General features: G+C 42.9%; 1 protein-coding gene across 7 annotated transcripts in view; it reads left to right on the forward strand.

The window, feature by feature from the left end:
* MYO9A (myosin IXA) overlaps nt 1-25,658 on the forward strand; it is a 452,172-nt gene that overhangs the window by 202,829 nt on the left and 223,685 nt on the right. For 6 of the 7 annotated variants that reach the window (XM_077828555.1, XM_077828556.1, XM_077828554.1 and 3 more), the window contains 4 exons: nt 4,039-4,101; nt 9,568-9,667; nt 13,099-13,155; nt 18,628-18,725. In XM_077828555.1, the coding sequence (XP_077684681.1) occupies nt 4,039-4,101; nt 9,568-9,667; nt 13,099-13,155; nt 18,628-18,725 (318 nt within the window). The remainder of the gene's footprint in view (nt 1-4,038; nt 4,102-9,567; nt 9,668-13,098; nt 13,156-18,627; nt 18,726-25,658) is intronic. The other variant, XM_077828558.1, reaches the window with a different exon arrangement.

Raw genomic sequence — 25,658 nt, forward strand, 5'->3', positions numbered from 1 at the left:
GAGATTCGTGATTATAACCCTTCCTTTGTCTTCCCTTCCTATTTGATGACTCTGTTTACTGCTTTAATGCAAATTAAGCAAAGCACACATTCCTTTGTTTAGGACAGACCTGTTTGCCAGCTTTTGCTTGTGCAGGGCTGGGAGGTTTGGAACATGTGTTATAAGATTTCCCTGTATGGTGTTATTAATTTCACATACAATGTTGTCTCATGCATTTTACTGGGACAACACCAACCAGAAAATTAAGAATTTTCAAATGATACCTTAGAAGGCGTACTTTGTATAAAGGTTATTACAATAGTGTGTAGGATATGACTGCAGGGGTGTATTCTGTCACAAGGGATGATGTTGGACTCAACTATAGCAGGAATGTATCTACTTTTCAAGGGGTTTCAGGCCATGAGCACGCTCATACATCAGACCCAGGACGTTAAACAAAACTTTCCTTTCCCTCCTCAAACACATGGCACACATGATGCTGTTTGTCAAGTTTCATCTTTGCTGCCTACAGACTGACTTTTCTCTGTGTGCTCACCAGAGAAAGGCAACATAAATTGCAAAGCCATTCCACCAAAGTTTTAGATCCTTTCCCCTGGTGGACAAAACTGGAGAATGGTTCAAGTAGGGATCCCTTTCCTAATACTGACTCCTGATGCAACCATTGTTACCAGCTTGGTTTGGGGCACTCACATGAGGGTGATCATATGACATAAGGTGTCTGGAGTCCAGAATACATGTCAATTTACCGGAACTCAGGGCGGTCCCTTGAGTCTGCGATGCCTTCCTCCGACTCATCCAATCCAGTTGTGTCCAAATAATGTCGGACAACACGACAATGGTGTTTTATATAAACAAGCGGAGGGGAGCAAGATCTCTCCCTTTTTGCATAAGGTAGTTGCTCTCTGCAGTTGGTGCATCAGCCATCACATAACCCTATCAGCAGCATATTTACGAGGGGTGCAGAACTACCTAGCTGACAGCCTGAGCAGACATTTTGCCATGAATTATGAATAGGAGGTTCATAATTTGGTTTTCAACAATATCTTCCCCCAATGGGGAATGTCTTGTGGGAGAAAAGGAAACTTCCTCTGTGCTGCTACAGAGCAGCCTTGGTCAAGGTCTCAGTGGTAGATGCCTCTCCTAATGTCATGGAAGAATCACCTGGGGTATGTCTTCCCTCCCAACCCATTAGTACTACAAGTTCTATGGAAGATCCATCAAGACAGAGCTCAGGTCATCCTGATAGTACTCAACTGTTCTGGTTTATGGATCTGCTGAAGCTCTCAGTTCACCCACGAACATCCCCACGTTACCTGGAAGGTTCAAGCACCTCACTCTGGGCCGCTGCAACTCAGGGCCTAGTATTTGAATGGACATCGGAAATAGAGCACTTATGTTCTTAAAGGTGCAATTCATCCTTAACCAAAGCAGAAGAGAGACTACGAGAAGCTGTTACTCAGCAAAATAGAAGCATTTCTCCTGTTTGGCTCACCTATTCAATTTGTATCCAAAATCTGCCAGGATCCCTGCTATTTTAGAATATCTACTTACCCTTAAATCATTGGGTCTTGCACTCAGTTCTCTGTGAGTACATTTAGCAGTGATCAGTGGTTTCCATCCTCCGGTGGATAACCGTACAATATTCACTCATCCTGTCACAACTAGATTAATGAAGGGGATTCTCATATACTTTCCATCACTGGTGAAGATTGCACCTCATTGGGACCTCAATTTTGTTTTATCATTGCTCACTAACCTCTTCCCCTTTAAGCCTGGCCACATGTGCTCTGGCCCATTTGTCCAGGAAGGTGGACTTTCTAATAGCCACAACGTCAGTCAGAAGAGTCAGTTAGCTCTGAGCACTCGTGGCAGACTCACCATATACTACCCTCTATAAAGAAAAGGTCTCATTACAACCCCACCCTAGATTTGTTCCTAAAGTAGTTTGAGTTTCAAATGAGTCAAGTAATCCACCTACCAGTATTTTTTCCTCAGATGAAGAGAAATGGCTGTATTCTCTAGACTTCCAAAGGGCTAAGCCTTTTATCTACAAAGAACAAAGTATGTTAGTAAGACACCTAAACTATTTCCATAGCAGAGCAATCAAGGGATCGGGATATATTGGTACAGAGACTTTCAAAATGAATCTTGGGTTGTATTGCCCTTTGTTACCAATTAGCTCATCTTCCCTCTCCGGAGTATGTGTGTGAGCTCATTCAACTAGAGGGCAAACTTCTTCCGCTGCCTCACTAAGACATGTACTCCTCCTAAAGATACTTAGGGCAGCTACTTGGAGGTCTTTGCATATCTTCATGCTCTGGTGTAGTCAACAGCAACTGATACAGCTGTGGGGACAGCAGTATTACATTCAGCTGTCACTTCTGTGTCCACCCCATGTCTGATTACTGCTTGTTAATCTCCCACATGCATAATATGCATGGGATTATCTCTCAAAGAAAAAATTGAGGTTGCTTACCTGTAACTGAAGGGTTCTTTGAGGTATATGGTCCCTATCTGTATTCCACTATCGACCCTCCACCCCCTCTGCTGGGGATTGTTAGAACTGAGGTAAGAATGGGAAACTGGAAAGATGTCGGTCCGCACCACCGCTTATGCCCTCTGCTCAGAGCATGAGAGCTATGACGTGTGTGCAGGCCAATGGACACTGTCTGTGAAAAATTCCGGACTCAGGCACATGGTGTGCATGTGTATCCTATGTGTGGACTACAGATAGGGACCACACTAGGGTGACCCAGACAGCAAGTGTGAAAAATCGGGACGGGGGTGGGAGGTAATAGGTGCCTATAGAAGAAAATGCCACAAATATCGGGACTGTCCCTATAAAATAGGGACATCTGGTCACCCTAGACCACACATCTTCAAGAACCTCCAGTTATAGGTAAGTAACACCCATTTTTAGTATAATCCAACTATGAAAAAGTAGGAGGAAACCTCTCGCTTCCCTTAGAAATTGTACTTCTCTGTCTCTGGCCATCTGGTATATTACGTTTCTACACTTCGTTGTAAGCTCCTTGGGTGCTGCCCCAAGCACAGTAATAGTGTTTGAAAAAATAATTAGCTGCCTCTGTTGTAGTATGAAATATTGTTTTTCCATGAACCTCTCTCAAATGTTTTTATATAATTTCCTAACTCTATTTTAAAAAAATAGATTTAATAGATGTCTAGAGCCAAGCTTTCAGAACCTGTGCAAAATTTGTGTCTGTCTTATACATGCTGTTTGTTTATCAATCATGTTTACTATGGTGGTGCCTAAGAGCCACCCAACAATGGGCACCTATTGTGTAGCCACTGTACAACCACAGTAGTATAGCCCTGCCTCAGAGATTACAGTTTCTGATGTTTCTAATTGCATTTACACATGTACATTTGATGTGCAAACAACTTGCACACAGTTCTGAAAATCACTGTCCGATATTTGGTTAAAGAATCGCATATGTTTAATTGCCAAAACAAGAAGAGCTTGTAAACTTGAGAGGCTTAGTAGCAAGATATTTAGCACCAACAGAAGACCCCTATTCAGCAAAATACTTGAATATATAGTTAGATGTGAATGACTGGAGTGACCATAATATAGGAGGGCTTTAAAATGTAGACCTGAACTTGCAATGAAATCTCGATGGGCAGATGGATTTCATTGCGGGATCAGGACCTAAATGGGCTCTGATCTCAGTTTGGGATGTAGAGGATTAGTCAGTCAATTTTATCTTGCTGAATTTAGGTTTAATAGGTATCTTAGATTCTTTAGTTTCTGTCAAGGTTTCCCTGTACACGCCTTGCCCATAGGTTAACTCATCAGAGATTTTGTATAGATGTTAGTTCTGGCTTCATATCACACTAAACCCTCAAAAGTCAAACATAATTTTGGGCTTGTTCTGCCTAGGAGGAAATTTATATAACTAAATGAAATAAGAATGAAATATAAATGTATCTTTTCTGTATAGTAAAAAAATCACAATAAAGTTCTCCATTTAAACTGAACATTGGATGGATGAATGACTGACTTTTTTTTTCTTCCAGAGCTTATGTTGAAAAGTATTTACTGGAGAAATCCAGGCTAGTCTATCAGGAACACAATGAACGGTAGGAGCCTGTTTTTTACTTATGTATATCCGTATATTTTTAATGATATATTTATTCGGTGCATGACAGTTTTAATATCCTATTTTCACTGGACTCTAGGATATCAGTTTCACCATTCTAAGTATGTATTGCTAATCAATTTGCAGGCAAGCTACTTAGGGTTTATCTACACAGTGACATTCAGGAAAGTTAATTTGTAAAACGTGAATTAGTTAAAGTGCATTAAACCCCTGCGTGAACACTCATTCAGAATTAAAATGGCCTTAATTCAGTTAAGCTAAGGGCTTGTCTACACTTGAAATTCTACAGTGGCACAGCTACAATACTGCAGTTGTACTGCTGTAGTATGTAGACACTCACTACAGCGATTGGTGGTGTTCTCCTATTCGCGTAGGACAGGTAATCCGCCTCCCCAAGTGGCAGCAGCTAGGTCAACTGGAGAATTCTTTGGTTGACATAGCCCTATCTACATTGAGGGTTAGGTCAGCTTAACTGTCTTGCTTAGAGGTGTGGATTTTTCACAGCCTGAGTCGACCTAACTTTTGAGTGTAGACCTGGCCAAACCTGCTTTGTAGTATTTGTTTAATAGCAAATTTCATTTGGGGAGTGAAGTCTAGAAGGGAGGAAAATCCAGCTCTCCATTTCATCCTTATAGTCCCTGTGTTCGCAAAAAGAAAAGGAGTACTTGTGGCACCTTAGAGACTAACCAATTTATTTGAGCATAAGCTTTCGTGAGCTACAGCTCACTTCATCGGATGCATACTGTGGAAACTGCAGAAGACATTATATACACAGAGACCATGAAACAATACCTCCTCCCACCCTACTCTCCTGCTGGTAATAGCTTATCTAAAGTGATCACTCTCCTTACAATGTGTATGATAATCAAGTTGGGCCATTTCCAGCACAAATCCAGGTTTTCTCACCCTCCGCACCCCCCCCCCCCCCCCGGAAGTGGCCCACCTTGATTATCATACACATTGTAAGGAGAGTGGTCAGTTTGGATGAGCTATTACCACCAGGAGAGTGAGTTTGTGTGTGTATGGGGGTGGGGGGGTGAGAAAACCTGGATTTGTGCTGGAAATGGCTCACCTTGATTATCATACACGTTGTAAAGAGAGTGGTCACTTTGGATGGGCTATTACCAGCAGGAGAGTGGGGTGGGAGGAGGTATTGTTTCATGGTCTCTGTGTATATAATGTCTTCTGCAGTTTCCACAGTATGCATCCGATGAAGTGAGCTGTAACTCACAAAAGCTTATGCTCAAATAAATTGGTTAGTCTCTAAGGTGCCACAAGTACTCCTTTTCTTTTTGCGAATACAGACTAACACGGCTGTTACTCTGAAATCTAGTCCCTGTGTTATATTTTCCACTGTCTTTGTGACTAATGGATAAATCAAATGTTATAGCATGGTTATTATGTGACTTCTGATTTATTTGTAATCTATTTAAAACTTAATTTTGGGGCATGGGCTGTCTTTTTGCTCTTTGAGCAGCACCTTGCATAATGGACTAGGGCTCCAAGCCACAATGGTGATACTAATAATTAATAATGAAAATGATTTATTTTGCCTTCTTGTGGCCTTTTATTTCCCTATTGCAGACTTCTCTTTTAATTTCAGTGATTAATTATTTCCTCTATTTTAAACAAATTTTCCACTGTCTCATAGTTTATTCCAAAAAACAAATAAAAAAACTACAAACCCCACATGGCCCTTATTAGGGGGTAGAGAAAGTCAAACATTATCTTCTATTGATTATGTCAACTACTGGCACTTTCTTCTGTGTTGCTCTTTGAGGATATGTCTACAGTGCAATAAAACATCCATGGCTGGCCCGTATCAGCTGAGTTGGGCTCCAGGGCTATAAAATTGTGTAGAAGTTCGGGCTTGGACTGGAGCCCTGGCTGTGGGACCCTCCTGCCTTGCGGAATCCCAGAGCCTAGCTCCAGCCAGCGCCCAAACGTCAATATTGCAGTTTTATAGCCCCACAGCCCAACCCTCTTGAGTCTGAGTCAGCTGACAAGGTCCAGCTAAGAGTGTTTTATTGCAGTGTGGACATAACTTGAGACTGTTGTTCTTGTACAGTTTTACATTAATTAGTTTTACATTAATACGTGTCCTTTGGTGTAATAGATAAGACGCTCTTGGTGCGAAAATTATCCTATTAAGTTAGATGAAGGGGGAAACCTAAATAGTTTTGCAGTCTGAGTCTCATCCATGTGGAATTGGTACATCCATTGTTATAATGCTAATGTACTGCTCTCAAGGTTAAATTGCATGCACACTGAAACTTGAAAAATGTAATCGAGGTTGTTATGACTTCATCTTTTTCCCCCTCAGGAAAACTTTTGATAAGACTCCTGAAGAGCAGAATTCTTAATTTTAGATATAGTACTGTGCTGTCAATACTCTTCTGTTGTGAAGTCATGCTTAAGTAAAAGTAATTGTCATCTTAGCCATTTCAGCTCTTTTAACATTAATAGTGTATTTCAAGCATTTAGGATGTGTTTGATATCAAAGTGAAATAAGAGGATTTCAAATCCCCTTCTGCAGAGCTACAGTGGCAGAGTTCTTGCCCTGTTTACCACTTTGTAAGGAAGAATGTTGACAATTTGGGGTCTCGCCTAATGTATTACTATTACACATGTTCCTAAGCTCTTTCATAAATTTATTCTTGGACAATGAGTGTACTAAGTGGGACGAAGGGTCTAATTCTCTGTTACTCTGAGCTTTGTGCCATCATTAATATCAGTGTGAAGTGGTGTAAACTGTTCTGATTTAGTAGCTTTTTTTTGCACTCACTTTATGTTCACTTTGTACTGGTGTAAATGACTACACATGGTGCAAGGCAACAATCAGGCAGAAGATTTTCCCTTTTCTCCTTCATAGCCTCCTTTTATAAGGAACTTTACTAGGTGTATGACAGATATCCTTTATATGTATCCAAGCATGAAAACATGCCTCATGCAACACATTCTGAAGATGGTAAGTTTCAGCTGCATCCTAATTTCCGGCAGAAGCTGGCTCCACAATCCTGGACCCTCCACCAAGAAGGTTCTGCCCTGGTTGAGGAGAGATACTTCCTAAGTGCTCTCTGTCAGTCTGTCCATTGAATGTTGCTGCTGTTGCAAGGTTTAGAGTTTAGAGATCTCTGTTGGATAAGGACTCCCTAGAACCCGTAAAGGGGTGATATCTGGTCACCCATTCTTGGAATAGTTGCTTGGCCATTGCTGCTAACTTGAAGGCCAAGTCGAGCTATAATGTAGAGGACTCCAAGTTTGTGCACTACCTTGATTAATGGGGTGGTGTTGCTCTCATTTGATTGGGGTAGTTACACATTCTACCAGTTCTGCAAAGTGTTTCTCTGTCAACTAGTATGGCCTCTGCTTTGTGAGCTAGTTGCTTTTCTCTCATATCTCTTTCATGCAAGTACTGGGACATCTGAGTTACTATACTAATTATACCAAGTGAAAAAGAGGCATAGAGGAGGGGCTCATCAGCATATTAGCGGCATCTTCGCTCATAGAGCCCTTTGACATCTTTCAATCTCTCATATATATATGCTGAACAAAAGCAATGACTGCAATGACATCCTCAGTCTGGTGAAACTCTGCAGCAGAGGATCCTGAAGAGGGTGAGCTGCTCATCACCTCTTTAAGATCTCAGAGGAAAAAGGGCAAGTTAATACAATTCTGATACACAGTTCATACACCAGCCCAAGTTCATACTGGCAAGAAAGTCATACCTTCCTGCTGGAATCAAGGCAGAACATTTAGGTTCCCAAGACTTCCTTGTACATAACAGATAAGCACCGAAACTACTTAGTAATTTTCCTCCATTTTGCAGCTCACTCTCCTGTCAAAGACTAAAGACTAAATCTTTCTAAAATAAATTAGAAGTTCTACAGGTCGCCTTGTTGTTCATTTAGAATGCATCTTGTCAGGTCACTCATTTTTGTTCCCAGACTCTTTTCTGGTCTGTAGTAGCCAGTAGAAATCTATGGCTCTGAACTTGGCAAGAGTATAGAGATGTCAGGATTCATCTAGCACTAGACTGTCTTTGGTAGTCAAAAATTATTTGGGGAGGTCTGCGAACAGTTTCCAAGAAATCTTGGACCTTAGTTATTCCTCAGTGGAAGTGCATGGGCAGCAAAAAAAAAAAAAAAAAAAAAAAAAAGAGGAATGCTTTCTAAGCAAAGTGGGTCATTCTGCTGCCAGAAGCAAGATTGCCAAGAAGGTCCAAAGGGCTACCAGGCTGAAGCACTCAGCCCAAACCCAGGACTCATAACGTTTATGTCACGGAATTTGTGACTTCCACAGACCTCTGTGACATTTTTGGCTTCAGCTCCTGGCCGCCAGTGGGGCCCCAACAGGTTTCCAACAATGGGTGACAGCCTCCTCAGGGGGCCCCCTGCAGGGTTCCAGCAACAGCCTCCTGAGGGGACCCTCCTCAGAGTTCCAATGACGGGTGACAGCCTCACTGGGGGTGTCGGGCGAGCAACTGGGGTGTCCTGTTTTCTCTTTGGGAAATATGGTCATCCTGAAGTTCCCAGCTGGCATGGGCGGAGGGGCGGCCCGCCCTGTAGCTTCTAGCCACCATGGTGGCCGAGGAAACCATGGAGCCACAGCAGCAAAAGTCACAGATAGGTCACGGCTTCCGTGAATTTTTGTTTAATGGCCAGAATTTTTGTTTACTGTCTGACTTTTACTAAAAATAACCATGACAAAATCTTATCCTTAGCTGAGAGTAAGGTATGTGTGGATAAGAAATTCCTTTCAGTCTATATCCTTTGCTTTACCAGGATGTATCCTTTGCTTTACCAGGGTTGTCCCAGAAGGGGTTAATTAGAAAACCAGAGCTACTGGAGCCAGGTGGGAGGAGGGGGTGTAGAGTAGTGAGCAGTGGGCAGAGCCTTGGGGGGAAGAGGCTGGCTGGGGGCGGGGCTTTGGGGTGGAGGTTTAAGAGGTTTAAGAGGACAAGTGGTGGCTGGGTCTCAGGACAGAATGAGGGCGGAGTGGAGGGCACGGCCACAGTCGGAAGGCGGGCCCTTTCTGAGTGTGGGCCCGGCACCATTGATGCCATTGTAAACCCGGTACTGGACACAGATGCGATTGTGCCACTGCCTGCTTCCCAGGGGGACCTGAGTACAGATTGGGTGTTTGCACACACATTAGCCAATTATACATTGAACTGGCCATTTGCACATGTTCTTGGTATTAATGGCTGGAATGTTAAAAGTCAGCTAAAGAAGTGAGGTCCCTAATCTCATTTGAAAGTCAATGGATATTGGGTACCTACTACCCTTTATGCCTTTGAAAATCCCGGTCTCAATTTGTATGCTCAATTGCATGTGCAGCTGCAGTTCCACAACTTTGAAAATCAGGTTCTTAGTGTGAACACAGAAGTATATGTACAATGCTGATATTGATTTTCAAGTTTAACATAATTTTTATTTGTTACCAGGAACTACCATGTATTTTATTACCTTCTGGCAGGAGCAAGTGAGGAAGAAAGATCAGCATTCCATCTTAAACAACCCGAGGAGTATCATTACCTCAATCAGGTGGGAATAAACAGGCAGCTTTGGGGATGTGACAGCGTTTTATAAAAAGGGGTTGCAGAATGTATATATCTCTAGAATGCTGAACCGTTCTTTCCTGATGACATACTTCTTCTCTATTGATTTGACTTAATGCTAATAAAGAAAATAAGCTGAGTGGTGAAATTTATTGTCTGTGGCCTTTGCATTCAGGGTTTCATGATGAAAAATTCATCAGTGTTGGCACTTCTGCTATTGAGAAGGGCAATGATTTTGATGCTATTTGAAAGCTTAAGTGGAGTACAGAAGAATAAAAATATAAGCCATTGTTAATAATTAATATCTGTCTTCTACCTAGGTCTGTTTAGCTAGAGATGTGTCCACTTGTTAGCCATGGGCCTGTAGGATATAACAGCTTGCATGATGATGTCATAATTCTGTAGCTTTATGGATTGGCTGCCTGATAGCATGACTTTTGTACTTTAACAATGTAACAAGCCTAATATAAACAAAATGTAGAAACCATCAATCACAAACAAGTGAGATATTTCTGTGGGACTGTTCAGTTTGCATTGCAGAAAATTTATGAAGCTTTGTTGTAGAAATGTTGTGCCCACTGCAACATTTATATGAGCGGGTCTTTGTCCAGCAAGCTGGCCTCCCTTACAGCAGGTAGGGAGAAGGGGAAAAGTTTACAGGGATAAGCAGGAAGCAGTTCAAGCTAGGTCAGGACAAAGTCAACGCATAGCCCTGTAGAGGTTCTTTTTATCAGGTCTGTGCACTGTTCTCCTCTGCCATTAATGTACGTTAAGAGGAAAAAGGTATTAGCTCCAATAAATGTTAATGGGATTTGGACATGTGGAACCCTTTGTGACGGGTTGGACCCCTTGGGAAGCCACCTGATGTCCTGAGATACCACTGAGTCTACCTGTTCTGCCAGCATGGGCCCCCTTTAATCTATCTTGCTGAACCAGGCTCTTAAAACTCCTCTAACACACACACACACACACAGGCAGGGCCACAGCCAGCTGCAGATCAGCTCTGGGAAGACTCAGCTTAAAAGACTTGCTCCAGCACTCAGATGTTCACCTCCCTGGGAGTGCAGACCCAAAGATGTATAATAAAATTCGTCCTCTCCCTCAATGTGGAGGGAGCTGTGCTTCTTGCCCCCCCCAGTTAGAAATTACAGAAACTGTCATATTCATATCACAAGCATGTTTTCATAAAGAATACGGAATAACACATCACATCCTTGCTTGTCTTTCATTTCATGAAGTTGAAATCACATGCAATATAAAACTAAAAAATAAAGAATCCCTAGTTATGTTATATGTGGATTTTTAAAATTAAATGCCTTTTTTACTTTGGAATGATAGATCTGAGAACAGTTTAGTATATATTTAAAAGAAAAATGTTTTTTCATTGGCTAGCAGTAAATAATTTGCCATTCTTAGATTACAAGTTAAAGCTTCAATTATGTAAACACAGTGCATTGCAAATAACTTTTTAGTCTTTCTTAAAATTGTGAAAGGTTGACTCCTTAAGAGGGCTAAATTCTTCAGAAAGTAAGAACTTTTAAAAACCTTTAAAGCAGTATATTAAAGCTACAATTCAATGTAATAATAATGATTACCACCCATATTTAAAGACATTAAGAATTTCACATAAGCTAGTGAACTAATAGAGTTTAAGGCTTTTGCTCTTAAACACTGTGTAAGTATTGGAGATGTCTGAGAACATAGTGTGTTCTTTATGTAACATCTGTTGTGTAATTTTGAAGCATGGCAGGACCAAGATAATTTTCAAATGAATGTTTTGTTTGGTTGTTTCATAATCTTAATTTTGTTTTAAAAACAGCTGATTTTATTATGTTTCCTTTATTTTTTCAAGGTTGTAAAACAGGTCAACTGTATTTAAAAAATAACAACAAAGTAGTATAATGTACTAGATAAGGAGAGGGTTGACATGTTTTAGATTAAAACATTGGTTTTAGTCTAAATCATGGTTTGTTGAGGATGGTTGGAGGCGCATAGAATTTCTAAGCGCCCCTCAGTGCATCTTCAAAGCAGATTCTGGATTTAGCTGAGGATCACGATGACAGTCTGGAGTTTTTAACGTGATTACTGTATTGTATCCAGGCCTATTTGTTAGAGAAAGAGAGCTTTATCCATGTGGACCAACACAAATTGCTTTCTTTAGAAGTGTTAAGTGTGTCATTTCATGTCAGTACCTTCCATTAGTGCAGTAACAACATTCTTCCCATCGCCTACATCCAGTGCGGACAATGAAAGATAAGGAGGAAGAGGAAATGGAAACATGAAAAGGCAAAAATATTAAGTCACCTTTGAACAGTCTCATACTAATTAAATGGATTTGTTAAAGGTGCCTTAGAAATACCTAAAATAGAGAGAGATAAGAAGAGATAAAGGGATGGTCAGTTACTGTTCACTGAAAAGACAAAAAAATTAGGGAACAAAGTAAAACTTTTTTCTTTCCATTTTCACCAACGCTGTGGTCCACGTTTAGGTGTACAAAACAAAATTGTATTTTATATTGAGAGTGAGAATTAAAGCATCTATTGTTTAAACCCCTCCAGTTTTTATAAAAAGTGTGTGGTATTTGAGCAAGCCTTCAGTGTAAGAAAAGAGCTGAAATAATTTTTTTAAAAATATTTTTTAATAAAACAACCTTATTTGTAATTTCTGCTCAGGTCAGGCTATTTGGCCTATCAAATAGATTTACAGTTGAAATGCTAAAGGTCCAATCATGCACGGTGCTAAATACTTCCTGAGCTGTGCAGGCTGGCCACCACTCCTACTGCCGTCAACACCATGCAGGACTGGATCTGTAATTAGTTTAATTACTGCAATATAAACAGTTGTGCCATAATGTTTTCCCACTAAGGCTACGTTCTGCCTTATTTTTTTTAGCCCTGAGAATCCTTATATTTTGTCCACCTGAGCTATACCTTTTTTAACCCCATCTCTGTCTTTCTGGCTGAGAAAGACTAGATGGCACTTCCGTAGAAGCCCCTTGGTGCTGTTCCTTGATTGGTCATATGAATCACTGTTTACCAAAATATGTAGCTCCCCAGAACAGGGTTTAAGAGAGTAGAAACTAGACCTTGTTCTCCAGCATGGCTGTGCAGATCACGATCACTAGGTAAGCCCATGGCTCAACTTATAATAGTCCTAGATAAATCTGTCTTAGAAGTATATTATCCTTGTTAACATGCAGAATTATCATTATACATAGAGATCAAAATATTGACAAATGTGGTAAATAATTCCTAAAACCTAAATTCTTCCTTACATATTTTAAATTTCATAACTCCATGCAAAATTAATTCTGACTTTGCAAGTAATGTAATTGCATTGCTGCCCTGTCTCAAAGGCCTGGGGAAGAGAGTTACGTTTGACTTGGATGCTGTTTAACCTGATCTGCCTTGCTTTCAGATGACAAAGAAACCCCTCAGACAGAGCTGGGATGATTATTACTATGACTCTGAGCCGGTCAGTACAAGTACATATGCATTCTGTGTTGCTGGTGTAGGGTGCTACTTTGCTTATTTGAATCTTTATTCTACACCAAGACACAGAGAAAAATTAGTTAATTTAAAATAGAACCACCAAAGCCATAGGTTTTCTTCTGAGTGCGGTTGCTTAGATATTTAGCCGGTGAAGGTGCAAATATTTTTTTTCCCCATCCCTTTTTTGGTCATTTTCCTTTACTAAGCCTTCTCTCTTAATTTGGATTGAATATGCTCATCTAATTGAACCAAGTATCAATTATCTAATGATAATGTTATCCTAAGTATAGTGCATATATGTTGACATTGTATACATTGTGCAGATTGTATAATTATGGTTTCATGATATAGCAATAATTATATTTCTCTCTTGTGAAAATAAAGTACTCCTTTCAGTGATATTTCAAAGTACAACAAACCGAGATTTTTAATTGAACAGGCACTGAAAGATTTGTTCTCCATGTTCCTTCAGAATGACTGCAGTAGTGAATTTCCTATACAATTTGTTATATAAAAATACTGCACCATGTATGTGAGAAAATGGAGACACCAATATTATTTAGAATAAAAACAGTTCCTTGGTTAAAATAGTTTCTCTTGTCGTGTTATCTGAAAAGACAGCTTAACAGCAAGACCTTTCCAAATACATATGACCAAAAAAGGAAACGTGAAGCTCTTTTTTACACCCCCCCCCCTTGCAATTCAGTCAAGCGACACTGGCCCAGATTAGAGATGTGCTTTTGGTTTGTGTTGCCTGCAGATGATGTGTACATGTTCTTTTTTTGTCAGTTTTGTCTTGAACCTAAAAAAGCATGCTTGTAAATCTAATTGCATGTTGTTATTGCTATCAATGTGCTTTATACTAACGGAGTTTGTAATCTTAAGGAATAAAAGGTAATCTGTAAGGATATCCTTTTACTGTATGGGTAAATAGGCAAAAATAAAAGTAAGACTTTCATCAGTGAGAATATTTAATCTCAGACCCACAAAAGGGACAGGTTATAATTACCTAAAGTTTAAAATACTGAATATTGAATCATTCAGTGCTTTTGGGGGTGGGGAATCTCTGATTAATATACTAACAGTTTCAAAGAACTAATTTGGATTGTAGTAATCCATTTTTCAGATGTATTAAAAAAACCCCACGTAATAGGAGGTAGATAATACAAATCTTCCTTACATCTGAGAGAGGCTAATCAGGGTGTACAGATTTTTTTTTACTAAAACCAGCTTGGGATGATGTAAGAAAAATAGAGTTGCTTTGCCCATTTCTTAGCAGAGAGTTGCTTTGCTCATTTCTTAGCAGCAAAGTCTGTAAATATTTTTTTAGTTTGTTGAATCTGGTATTTTGAGAGGTTTGGCCATTTATTTACTTGTACTACCAGGTTAGTAGACCATGAAATCACCTATAATGCTTCGACTGTGAAGTTCCTTTTTGTTTATTGCGTGGGGTGGTCCTGAATGTTTGGTTTTTCTCTGTGAATTTCTCAGAGATAAAAAAAATTGGTTTATGAACAGAGAGGCAACACAGAATCAGGGTGGATTTGATTTAAATCAAATTGATTTAAATCATGATTTAAATCACTAGTTAGGAAGACTCGATTTAATCATGGATTTCTACATAAAAGTGCATTCTTGTTGGTTGTTATAACCTTAATACATGTTCTTCACAACTCCAAGGTAGATGTAGGTTTCTTTTTAGAAGGTATATGCTATACATTTTTGAAGTGATTTATTTTGAGAGGAGGACTCCACAGCCCCCCAGGCAGCACACTCACCCAGCACTGTCACTGCACGTGCTCCTAGGGGCCAGGCCCCACTCAGCCCCCTCGCCTCCCCTGTGGTGGGTGCCAGAAGCGGGGACGGCTGCCATCATGTGTGTGCGCCTCCTCCCTCCGCAGATGGCGGCTGCACCACTGCCTCAGCCTGCCGCCGGCGCCGCTCCCCGCGGCAAGGGAGTGCAACGTGGAGCAGCAGGGCAGCCACCCGCTGTTCAGGGCCCAGGCAGGGATACTCAGGGAGAGGCACATGGGGGCAGCAGGTGGGACTGGGGGAGGTGCGAGGGGCGGTAGGCGGGGCTGGGGGTAGCGACCCAGCCTTGAACATTGGTGGAGCCGGGCCCCCATGCCCTGAATTTGCTGGAGAACGGGCACCTCGGGCCTATATAACTCGCCCTCCCCCCGATGATATTTTCGTCTCTGAACAAGCATATCTTTCAGCTTTGAGAGTGGAGATGCTTAAATTGCTTCAGTTTAGTGTTAGTAAGCAGGGTTCTTGCTTTTGTATGACAAGGCTGAAAAGGCTGGGAGACGACTCATTGCTTAAGCAGAATACTGATGACCAGTTTGATCAGTCTGCTAATGTTGGCTCTTTTTGCAGTTGTTTGCCATTACAGCATGAATGTTCTAAATTTATGACTGTCCATTTTGATAAAAGAAAATAAAGTATAGGGACTTACTGCTGATGAAATAGTGTGCAGAGCATCTGCTTTGACATAAATGATTTACAAGAAACCTTTCCATATGGGTTAATGAGCTTGGCAATTGTTATATAAATTGTTAACCACATTGCCTTTGGCTTTGAATGTATTGCTTCTGAGTCAGCTGTAGTAGTTTCACTATTAACTTGTGATCTAATTTCAAGTGGGTAAAATCCTGTAAGGAGAGTTGTCACAGGAATGTAGGCACTGTTTCTTCATTTTTATTTTTAAATGAGATCTTTAGTGTCCTTGACAGATCCCAGCCCTTGATACTAAATGCATGCACAATGCATTTATTTGCCTGTGCTGTCCAAGTTCAGCAAGGGTCAGAGTACAAGCTACCCCATATTGTCCTAACACTGTGTGTCGACCATAACTTGGAGAGGGGAGTTTAGTCTCATTGGCCCTTTCCTTCCTTGAAACCTTTCTGCATCTGCCAATAAGGAAGCCAGTTTTGATAGTATTTTTTCTGATGTAGACAAGTTGTTTTAAGAGTTGGTTTGAGATTAACAATGTATTTCATACTGCTTGCCAATTAGCCATCAGTTAGTAATGACTTTTGACAGGTTTCAGAGTAACAACCATGTTAGCCTGTATCCGCAAAAAGAAAAGGAGTACTTGTGGCACCTTAGAGACTAACAAATTTATTTGAGCATAAACTTTTGTGAGCTACAGCTCACTTCATCGGATGCATGCAGTGGAAAATACAGTGGGGAGATTATTTAAGCTTTCGTGAGATTATCTCCCCACTGTATTTTCCACTGCATGCATCCAAAGAAGTGAGCTGTAGCTCACGAAAGCTTATGCTCAAATAAATTTGTTAGCCTCTAAGGTGCCACAAGTACTCCTTTTCTTTTTAATGACTTTTGGTCACTAAAATCTGGGCCAAAGTGGAACCACTGACCTACACATGAAAGGCTTTGTTTCTTGTCATCAGTTTATGGAATAAAATTAGTCTCATTGCTGTATTAGATGGTTTCTCTATTTTGAGCTATAGCTGTCCCATTGAGTACATGATATGATGTATAAATTTATTCAGAGTGTAAAAGTAGTTTATGGGGCTATGTCCAGTTAAAGCAGGCATATTTCTACAGCATTATGAATTCAATTTAGCACAACTGATGAAAATGCCCCCTTTTTAACAAGTCTTATTTTAATAGAATGCAAATATATTCATTTCTAATTTAAATTCAGATTCTGCCTACAATTGGTATTACAGCTGATTTTAAAAACCACGTATAAATCCACTTACAGTTAAACAGTTTTTAGTTGGGGGAATTGGATACCGCCAGTGAATATTGTCTAATATTCCTGTATGTTTGTGTTCTTTATTGATGCTAATGTTTGAAATTAAAGTGTTTTATCTTAGGATCAGCAAGTGGACATTACTCTAAAGTAAACCATATTAAGGAAAGGAAAAAAAAATCTTCCCCCTTAAAGGAGAAGATTTGTATCAATGAGTTAACTGTGAAGATTTATGCACATATATACAGTGGGATACGGAATGGAGAGACAGCTTTGCGCTATTTATTGAAAGTGAGAGCGAGTGTACATGAGAGTCCAGGCAGTAGTCAGTATTCTGTGATTTTTTTAGTGCCTGGTCTCTGTAGCATGCAAGTAGCCCTGTATGGTGTGGATTTTCAAAACTGTTCATACAAATATGTGTTCAGTTAATACAGTTATCATGATTTCCATGCAAATGACCAGAGTGGATCATATAATATGTACACTCAATTACCTGATTTGTGATTGTAGGTGCAGTTTTGAAAATGGGCTGTTATTTTATTTATATGTGTAACAATATTTTCCTTCTGTACAACTGTCAAGAAAATAGTCTGTGGTTTAACACATCCTGACTTTGATTTGGAGACTGATACTTTGTGCTATAGCTGGGTGGCTCACATAGAAAGAAACAAAATAATCTGGTTTATCAAGAGAGGAAACCCATGGTGTGGGCATGGGGTGAACCAAATCACATGAAAGGTATTGGGTTTACTAGTTTATAAACCAGTTTAAGTGAGTTTAGTTTTAAGGCATATAGTTTTAACTAAGGTTCTTAAACATAGCTGTGAGGCCAATATAGATGGGCCTCAATATATCTGAAGTGTGAAAACTCTGGAACTCTGTTACCATTAACGATTAGTTTTGTAGTATTAGTGGGTTATAGAAAACATAAGAGTTCAGTATCTAAATCATTTGAAAGTATCCATGTAACCTCAAAATGTAAAGTTCAGTAGATTTTGAATTTCCTCTGAGTTAGCATTTTCAGAACATTAGTTAATGTTTAGAATAAAAAAACCTGTTAAATATAAAAGCCTCCCATCTGCAGCATTCCAAAATTCATGATTTTAACCCCAGAAAATTAATCTATTGATGTATGTTGCAGTTAATTTTCTTTTTAAAAAGAATGTAAAAGAATCAATTTTTAATTTAAAAAATGGAATTCTTTACATTCCTTAGGAGTGTCTGAGAGTTAGAATCCCGGGGCTCATTTTTTCTAAAGATTAATACTTAGAGCAGACTGGAAATAAGTTACAGCTTGATCTCCTTGGAAAGTTCTGTGCACATACTTCTTCTAGCAAGTTTTTTATAACAGTACTCAAAAGCCCATATTAGCTCTCCTCATTCCTTATTTGACTGAGTCTCCATCCCTCACCCGCAATAGGTATAGTTCACAATTCATATTGTGCATGCTCTTTACATTCTGCACTGGACTTTCAGAATGGTGCCAGAGCGGGGAGAGTGTGAATATGATGTCAAAGGTGTGTGTTGCTGGTAACTAATTAAGCTGTTCCTTATTAATGTTAAGGGGGTCTGTGTCTGTCACTCCTCAGGCAGCAGACTGGAAATGTACTTGTCATTGATAAAGGGCATGGAAAGCTCTGATTAAGATTTGTGTAGTGCTGAACTGACCAGCTAGATACATTCTGGTCTTCTTTTCTTTTAACACTCAATCTTTGTGTTTGAACCAAACAGGATTGCTTCTCTGTTGAAGGGGAAGACCTGAAGCATGATTTTGAGCGCTTACAGCTGGCCATGGAGATGGTGGGATTTCTTCCCAAGACTCGCAGACAGTGAGTTTATCTTCCACATTAATATCTGGCATAATGAGCAGGACAGTGCTGAATGTACTTGACTGTGACTCTATTGTGCCCTATATAATTTGTCAGACTGCTGATGTGACAACGTGTAAGAACACTTGATAATGTATATGTTAAAGGAGTAAAGAACATTTAAAGATATAAACAAGATATACTTCCTGTCAGTTGAGGTATTTTTGAATTGTTCATGAATATTAATGCCTCATTCTGCATGACTTTAATTCAAATGATGATTCAGTCAGATATCCTACACAATGTCCACAAGATTGAACATTCAAAAATTTTGGGAAATGGTATGGTTAGGAACCCATGGTTTTCAGTGCACCAGAACCAAAATGGTGGCGGAGATATTTATTACTTATTTTTAACCCTTGGATCCATTTTGCATGCAGTTGCTGATACCAAATATTCTAAAAGCCTTAAAAACACCTTTGTGTGTAACATCTCATTCAGAGGTATCGCTAGTTGAGAAATAGGGTTGATCAATCTTGTTAAAATACAGAATGAGAATAGCAGTGTCACTCTCAGAGACTAATAATAACAACCTTCATGATGATGCCAGGCGATCCGGGGGTTAGGGAGGGTGGGAGTGGGGGGAAATACAACAAAAAAGAAAAGTAACCGCACAACACAAGTGTTTGGATAGAGATTTTGTTTTAGTCCAGCAAAAACTGCAAAATAATTCTTTATCAATACAGTACCTTCAAGTTCTATCAAGCTACATTATCACTGAAAGTTCTTAAGTCTTAAGGCTATGAATAAATTATTAGATGGAGTTATGAATATCTTTTTCCATAAACAATTACTTCTATAATGTGTTGGTCTAACAGACATGTTTGTATTTATACGAAATAGAAAAAAATGACATCAGGATAGCAGTATTGTTGTCAACAGCAAAAACATCAGATTCACAAATCGATAATTTAATAATGATTTAGTTGGGGATTGGTCCTGCTTGAGCAGGGGGTTGGACTAGATGACCTCCTGAGGTCCCTTCCAACCCTGAGATTCTATGATTCTATGATAACTTGAATACCACTAAGGCTATGTCTACGCTACACAGCTTTCAGCGACATAATGGCATATTGGGCTGCATTAGTTGGAACATTGCCAGCAGATCGAGGGAAGTGATTATTCCCCTCTATTCGGCACTGGTGAGGATGGAGCTTGGCTGTTCTCAGTGGTGACAGATGACAGAACAAGGTTTAATGGTCTCAAGTTGCAGTGAGGGAGGTCTAGGTTGGGTATTAGGAAACACTATTTCACGAGGAAGGTGGTGAAGCACTGGAATGGGTTACCTAGGGAGGTGGTGGAACCTCCATCCTTAGAGGTTTTTAAGGCCCGGCTTGACAAAGCCCTAGCTGGGATGATTTAGTTGGTGTTGGTCCTGGTTTGAGCAGGGGGTTAGACTAGATGACCTCCTGAGGTCTCGTCCAACCCTAATCTTCTATGATTCTATTACATGGCTGTGTCGCTACAGTCGTGCCACTAAAAGTTGTGCAGTGTAGCTGCTGTTTGTCAGCTCTCCTGCCAACAAAAAACTTCCGCCCCCACTGTGACGCAGCAGGGAGATGACCCTTTAGTAGATCTATTCCCTGGGACCAGAACTGGTTCCCCCCTGGAAACAATTCCCCTCTCGGATCAGCTAACCCCTGCCCAGCAAGCTGAGATCAGGGGGGTGCTGCGTCCGTACCAACAGCTGTTTTCCAAACAGCCTGGACGTTCTAATCTGACTGTCCACCGGGTGCAGACAGGGTCGCAGCCGCCGATAAGATGCTCCCCCTTCCGAGTCACAGGGAAAACTGCTCCGGACCTGGAAAGAGAGGTCCGGGACATGCTGGCTTTGGGGGAGATCCAGCCATCTGCCAGCCCTTGGGCCTCGCCCGTGGTGCTGGTCCCCAAAAGGACGGGTCGGTCTGGTTCTGTGTGGACTATCGGAAACTCAATGCCATTACTGTATCTGACGCCTATACCATGCCCAGGCCTGATGAGCTCCTAGACAAGCTGGGAGGAGCTCGATACCTTACCACCATGGACCTTACAAAGGGCTACTGGCAAGTGCCGCTGGATGCAGATGCCCGGCTGAAATTGGCCTTTATCACCCCTCTGGGGCTCTGTGAGTTCCTGACACTGCCTTTCGGCCTCAAGGGAGCGCTGGCCACCTTCCAGCGCCTGGTGGACCAGCTACTGAGGGGGATGGAGAGTTTTGCCGTGGCGTATATTGAAGACATCTGTGTCTTTAGCCAGACCTGGGAGGACCATGTGTCCCAGGTTAGACAAGTGCTGGACCAACTCCAGGGGCCTAGGCTGACTGTAAAAGCGGAGAAGTGCAAGGTGGGGATGGCTGAAGTATCTTACCTGGGCCATCGGGTGGGGAGTGGCCGCTTAAAGCCAGAACCAGCTAAGGTGGAGGTGATCAGAGACTGGCCTGCTCCCCACACCAGAAAGCAGGTCCAAGCCTTTATTGGGATGGCAGGATACTATCGAAGGTTTGTGCCCCGCTTTAGCGCCATAGCCACCCCCATCACTGAGCTATGCAAGAAGGGGAAGCCAGACAAGGTGGTCTGGACCGAGCAGTGCCAGGAGGCTTTCTGGGCACTGAAGGAGGCTCTGGTCAGTGGCCCAGTTCTGGCAAACCCAGACTTTGACAAGCCCTTTATGGTGTTCACTGATGCCTCAGACATGGGACTGGGGGCAGTGTTAATGTAGGAGGATGAAAAGGGGGAGAGACACCCCATCTTGGACCTGAGCAAGAAGTTGCTACCCCGGGAGCAACACTACACAGCCATCGAGAAGGAATGCCTGGCCATGGTGTGGGCCCTCAAGAAACTAGAGCCATATCTCTTTGGGCGACACTTCACCGTGTACACCAACCACTCTCCCCTGACCTGGCTGCACCAGATGAAAGGAGCCAACGCCAAACTCCTGAGGTGGAGCCTGCTCCTGCAGGATTACAACATGGACGTGGTCCACATGAAGGGAAGTGCCAACATGATACCGGATGCACTGTCCCGGAGAGGGGGCCTGAACTTCCCCAGGTCACTGGTCAGAGTGACCCTGCTCAGTTCAGTCTCGAAGAGGGGAGAGATGTGACGCAGCAGGGAGGGGGGAGTGTTGACCTGGGAATGTGGCAGGGGAGTTTCAGTGGGAGACCTGAGAGCCTGTAACATGAGCCAGGAGGGGGAGGGAGAGGTAACACCTCTGCCCAGGAATGTGAACAGAGGCTGCAGGAGGGAGCCTGCTGGGGGGGGGTTTAGGTTCAGTTTGGTGTTGGGTGTTGGAACGCAGGGAACCCCAAGGCTGGGGTCTAAGCTCCCTGATCCCTCAGAAGGACTTGACTGAGGGGTCCTGGTTGTACCCACAAGCTCTGTTTTAGACTGTGTTCCTGTTGTCCAATAAACCTTCCGTTTTACTGGCTGGCTGAGAGTCTCAGTGAATCCCAGTATCCATTGGCTTTCCTCCCATCCACATCCAGGGGAACAAGGCACTCGCTCTGCAGGGACAGCCCCGCGCCCACCCTGTAAACCGAGAACCCTGAGTCCAGAGCCTCCAGCCCTCTGGCAGAGCTGGCCTGGGGTACTCTTCCCTCCTGAGCACGTGGTAAGCTGGCAGCCCCCCTTGCGTGGGTCATCTGCCCCTCGTTCAGTCAGTTAACCCTGGGTGGGTTGGGTCTGTTCAGTCTGTCCCTGAGCCTGGGGCACTGGGTCCTTACGTGGCCTCTCTGGCCACAGTGATAGCAGCTCAGGTCACGTTGGTCCCCTCGAGCAGGTCGGAGGGTCCCGATGCCAGGCGTCCCTCTTGGGAGGGGGTTCTCCACATTTCCCCGCTGGGAGGTCCCATGGTGTCTCTCTCTCTGCATTGGGGGGGGGGGGGGGCCTGTTCTTTTGGGACTCCTCCCTGCTACCCCTGACCGACTGTTCACAAACTTGTCGGCCAGCTGCCCTGCATGCTGTGGGTTCTCTAGCTTTTTGTCCACCAACCATAGCCTCAGGTCGGAAGGGCACTGTTCATACAGTTGCTTCAGTACAATTAGGTCAAGCAGGTCTTCTTTAGCTTGGGCCCCAGCTGTCCACTTGCAGGCACATCCCTGCATTCGGTTGACCAGCTGTAGGTATGTGACCTCAGGCATTTTTCGCTGACTCCGGAACCTTTTCCGGTACATCTCAGGGGTCAGCCCAAACTCATGGAGCAGGGCCTGTTCGAACAGTTCATAGTCCCCTGCCTCCGGCCCTTTCATTCGGCTGTACACCTCCACGGCTTTGGGGTCCAGTAAGGGGGTGAGAAACTGGAGCCTGTCGACAGGGTCAACCCTGTGCATCTCGCAGGCATTCTCAAAGGCCGTCAGGAAGCTATCTATGTCCTCCCCCTCCTTATGCTGGGCCAGGAAGCACTTATCAAAGCTCCTTGCAGTCTTGGGTGCCCCCGCACTCACCGCAGCTGGGGCCCCACTGCTCCTCAGCCTGGCCAGCTCGAGTTCATGCTGTCTTTGTTTCTCCTTCTGCTCATGCCTACGTTCCCTCTCCTTCTCCTCCTGCTCATGCTTACGTTGTTTCTCCTTCTCCTCCTCCTGCTCATGTTGACGTTGTTTTTCATGATCCTCCAGCTCCCTCATTTTCATCTCCCTCTCCCATTCCAGCCGCCTCCCTCCAGGGATGGGGAGCTCCGCCGGGAGGATCCCCTGCTGGCTGCCGGGGTCAGGGTGCCCTCAGTATTCGCTGAGCTTCCCCCAATCCCTTCTCCAGGCATAGGTAGGAAGGGTCTTGGGATGTCCTCGGCAGCAGTCTGACCCCTCCCAGCCTGGTCAGGCCCCAGGGCCCACGCTGCGTCCACCGGGCGGCTTCCCTCAGGGTCAGGGATCGGGTCATCCAAGTGATCCCCCTCCTCCAACTGGGCAATCAGCTGTTCCTTGGTGGACCTCCCAATGCGCAGCCCCCTCTGCCTGCACAGCTCCACCAGGTCACTCCTAAGGCGTTTAGCATACATCTCCCTGCTGGCCACTCGCAGGCCTGGGCAGCTTTCCACGGTTTCCAGGAAAAACCGCTAGGGTGTCAGTCCTTCTTGAGGTCACCACCTCTTTGCCAGGGTCGAGCTGCAGACTCCTCCGCCCCTGGGACCACTCGCTGCAATCCCCCAGGGAACCCTGTAACTGCAAAAGTCCTTCTCTCTGGTCACACACTCCCAGGGGTTAACCACCCCCTGAAACCGTCTCTCTCTCTGAATCTTCAGCACGCCTGGTCCCCGTCAATCCCCCTTTGTTTTACTGCTCCCCAGTCACTTACTGCAGGAAGTGCCGTCCACGGGGTGCAGTAGATCCCACGGCTGCCACCAGTTGTCACGGAGTGTGGGGGAGTCCAGGCCCTGCACCCCTCTTCCTGGGATTCACTGAGACTCTCAGCCAGCCAGTAAAACGGAAGGTTTATTGGATAACAGGAACACAGTCTAAAACAGAGCTTGTGGGTACAACCAGGACCCCTCAGTCAAGTTCTTCTGGGGGATCAGGGAGCTTAGACTCCAGCCTTGGGGTTCCCGCGTTCCAGCACCAAACTGAACCTAAACCGCCCCCCCCCCCCAGCAGGCTCCCTCCTGCAGCCTCTGTTCACATTCCTGGGCAGAGGTGTTACCTCCCCCTTCCCCTCCCCCTCCTGGCTCACGTTACAGGCTCTCAGGTCTCCCATTGAAACTCCGCTGCCACATTCCCAGGTCAACACTCCCCTCTCCCTGCTGCGTCACATCTTTTGCGTTGTCGGCAGGACAGCAGTCCTGCCGACAATGCGCTGTTTACACTGGCACTTCTTGTTGCCAAAACTTTTGTCTTTCAGGGTTTTTTTTCCCAATACCTCTGAAAGACAAATGTTTTGTCATTCAATTGCCAGTGTAGACATAGCCCAAGTCCCTACATATATATATTTTTTTTAAGTGTAAAAATGTGTTTAAATTATTTTTATCCAAACAATTGGATTCATTTTCTCAGTGAAGTACCCTGGTCACTGGATTATAATGTGGGAAGCAGGAGATGACTGCTTCATTGGTTTTTTTAAAATTGAATTAAATAATCCATTTGAAACATCATCAGCACCTAGTGTAGATAGTTTTACATCTCAAAAATCTTAGTTGGTCGTAGTCTCCCTTAGTGTGACCTAATCCAGTTTTTAAAAAAGCACCTTTTTTTCTTAATCTAGATAAGGCCAAGGAGACAGAAAGCTTAAAAGCCCTGGATAATGTGATGTACAGCCTGGACCTCCAACATCCCCTGCCCCGCCATATGCACCCTACTCCTATTCAGTCTTTCCACTTTCTCAACCCCCGCCCCCTCACAAATCCTACTCCAGTTAAACAAAGCAACTCCTTGCCCAGCAGAAAAGAATTGGTGCTGCAACTATGCTTTCTTCAAGTGCTTTTTGCATGTCTATGCAAACCTCAGCCTTGTCAAACAAGCAGAGAAGATACTAACACATTCCTTACCCATGCATATGCCGAGAAACTCCTCGTGTGTACTTGCATGCTTAATCTCCCTGACCCCAATGTTCAAACCCCAACTCCGCAAGTAAGCGGAAAAGACACACACTTTACTAGCAATGATTTTACATTTTCTTCTACATTACATTCACTTGTGCTACATGAACAAATGCCATTGCCTCTCAGTCCAGACAATACTATTTTACTAAATACTGCAGCAGAAATTAATTGTTACTGTATGGCTAGATTGCTCGCTATATTCTGCCACCACTCCATTTTTGGGCATCAGGCAGCAGAGCTCAGTGTCAAGGGTTTCCTTTTATTTCTCTGGCTTTGTCTGTGTACATTGACAAATGCTTTGTCTTCTACTGTTTTGAAAAAGAAAAATTAGTGAATTCTTCAATGTAAGTGGCTAAGTATGTGAAATTTGCTTTTTACAACAATAACAAA

This window comes from Eretmochelys imbricata, chromosome 10, assembly GCF_965152235.1.
Source record: "Eretmochelys imbricata isolate rEreImb1 chromosome 10, rEreImb1.hap1, whole genome shotgun sequence".
Classification (NCBI taxonomy): domain Eukaryota; kingdom Metazoa; phylum Chordata; order Testudines; family Cheloniidae; genus Eretmochelys; species Eretmochelys imbricata.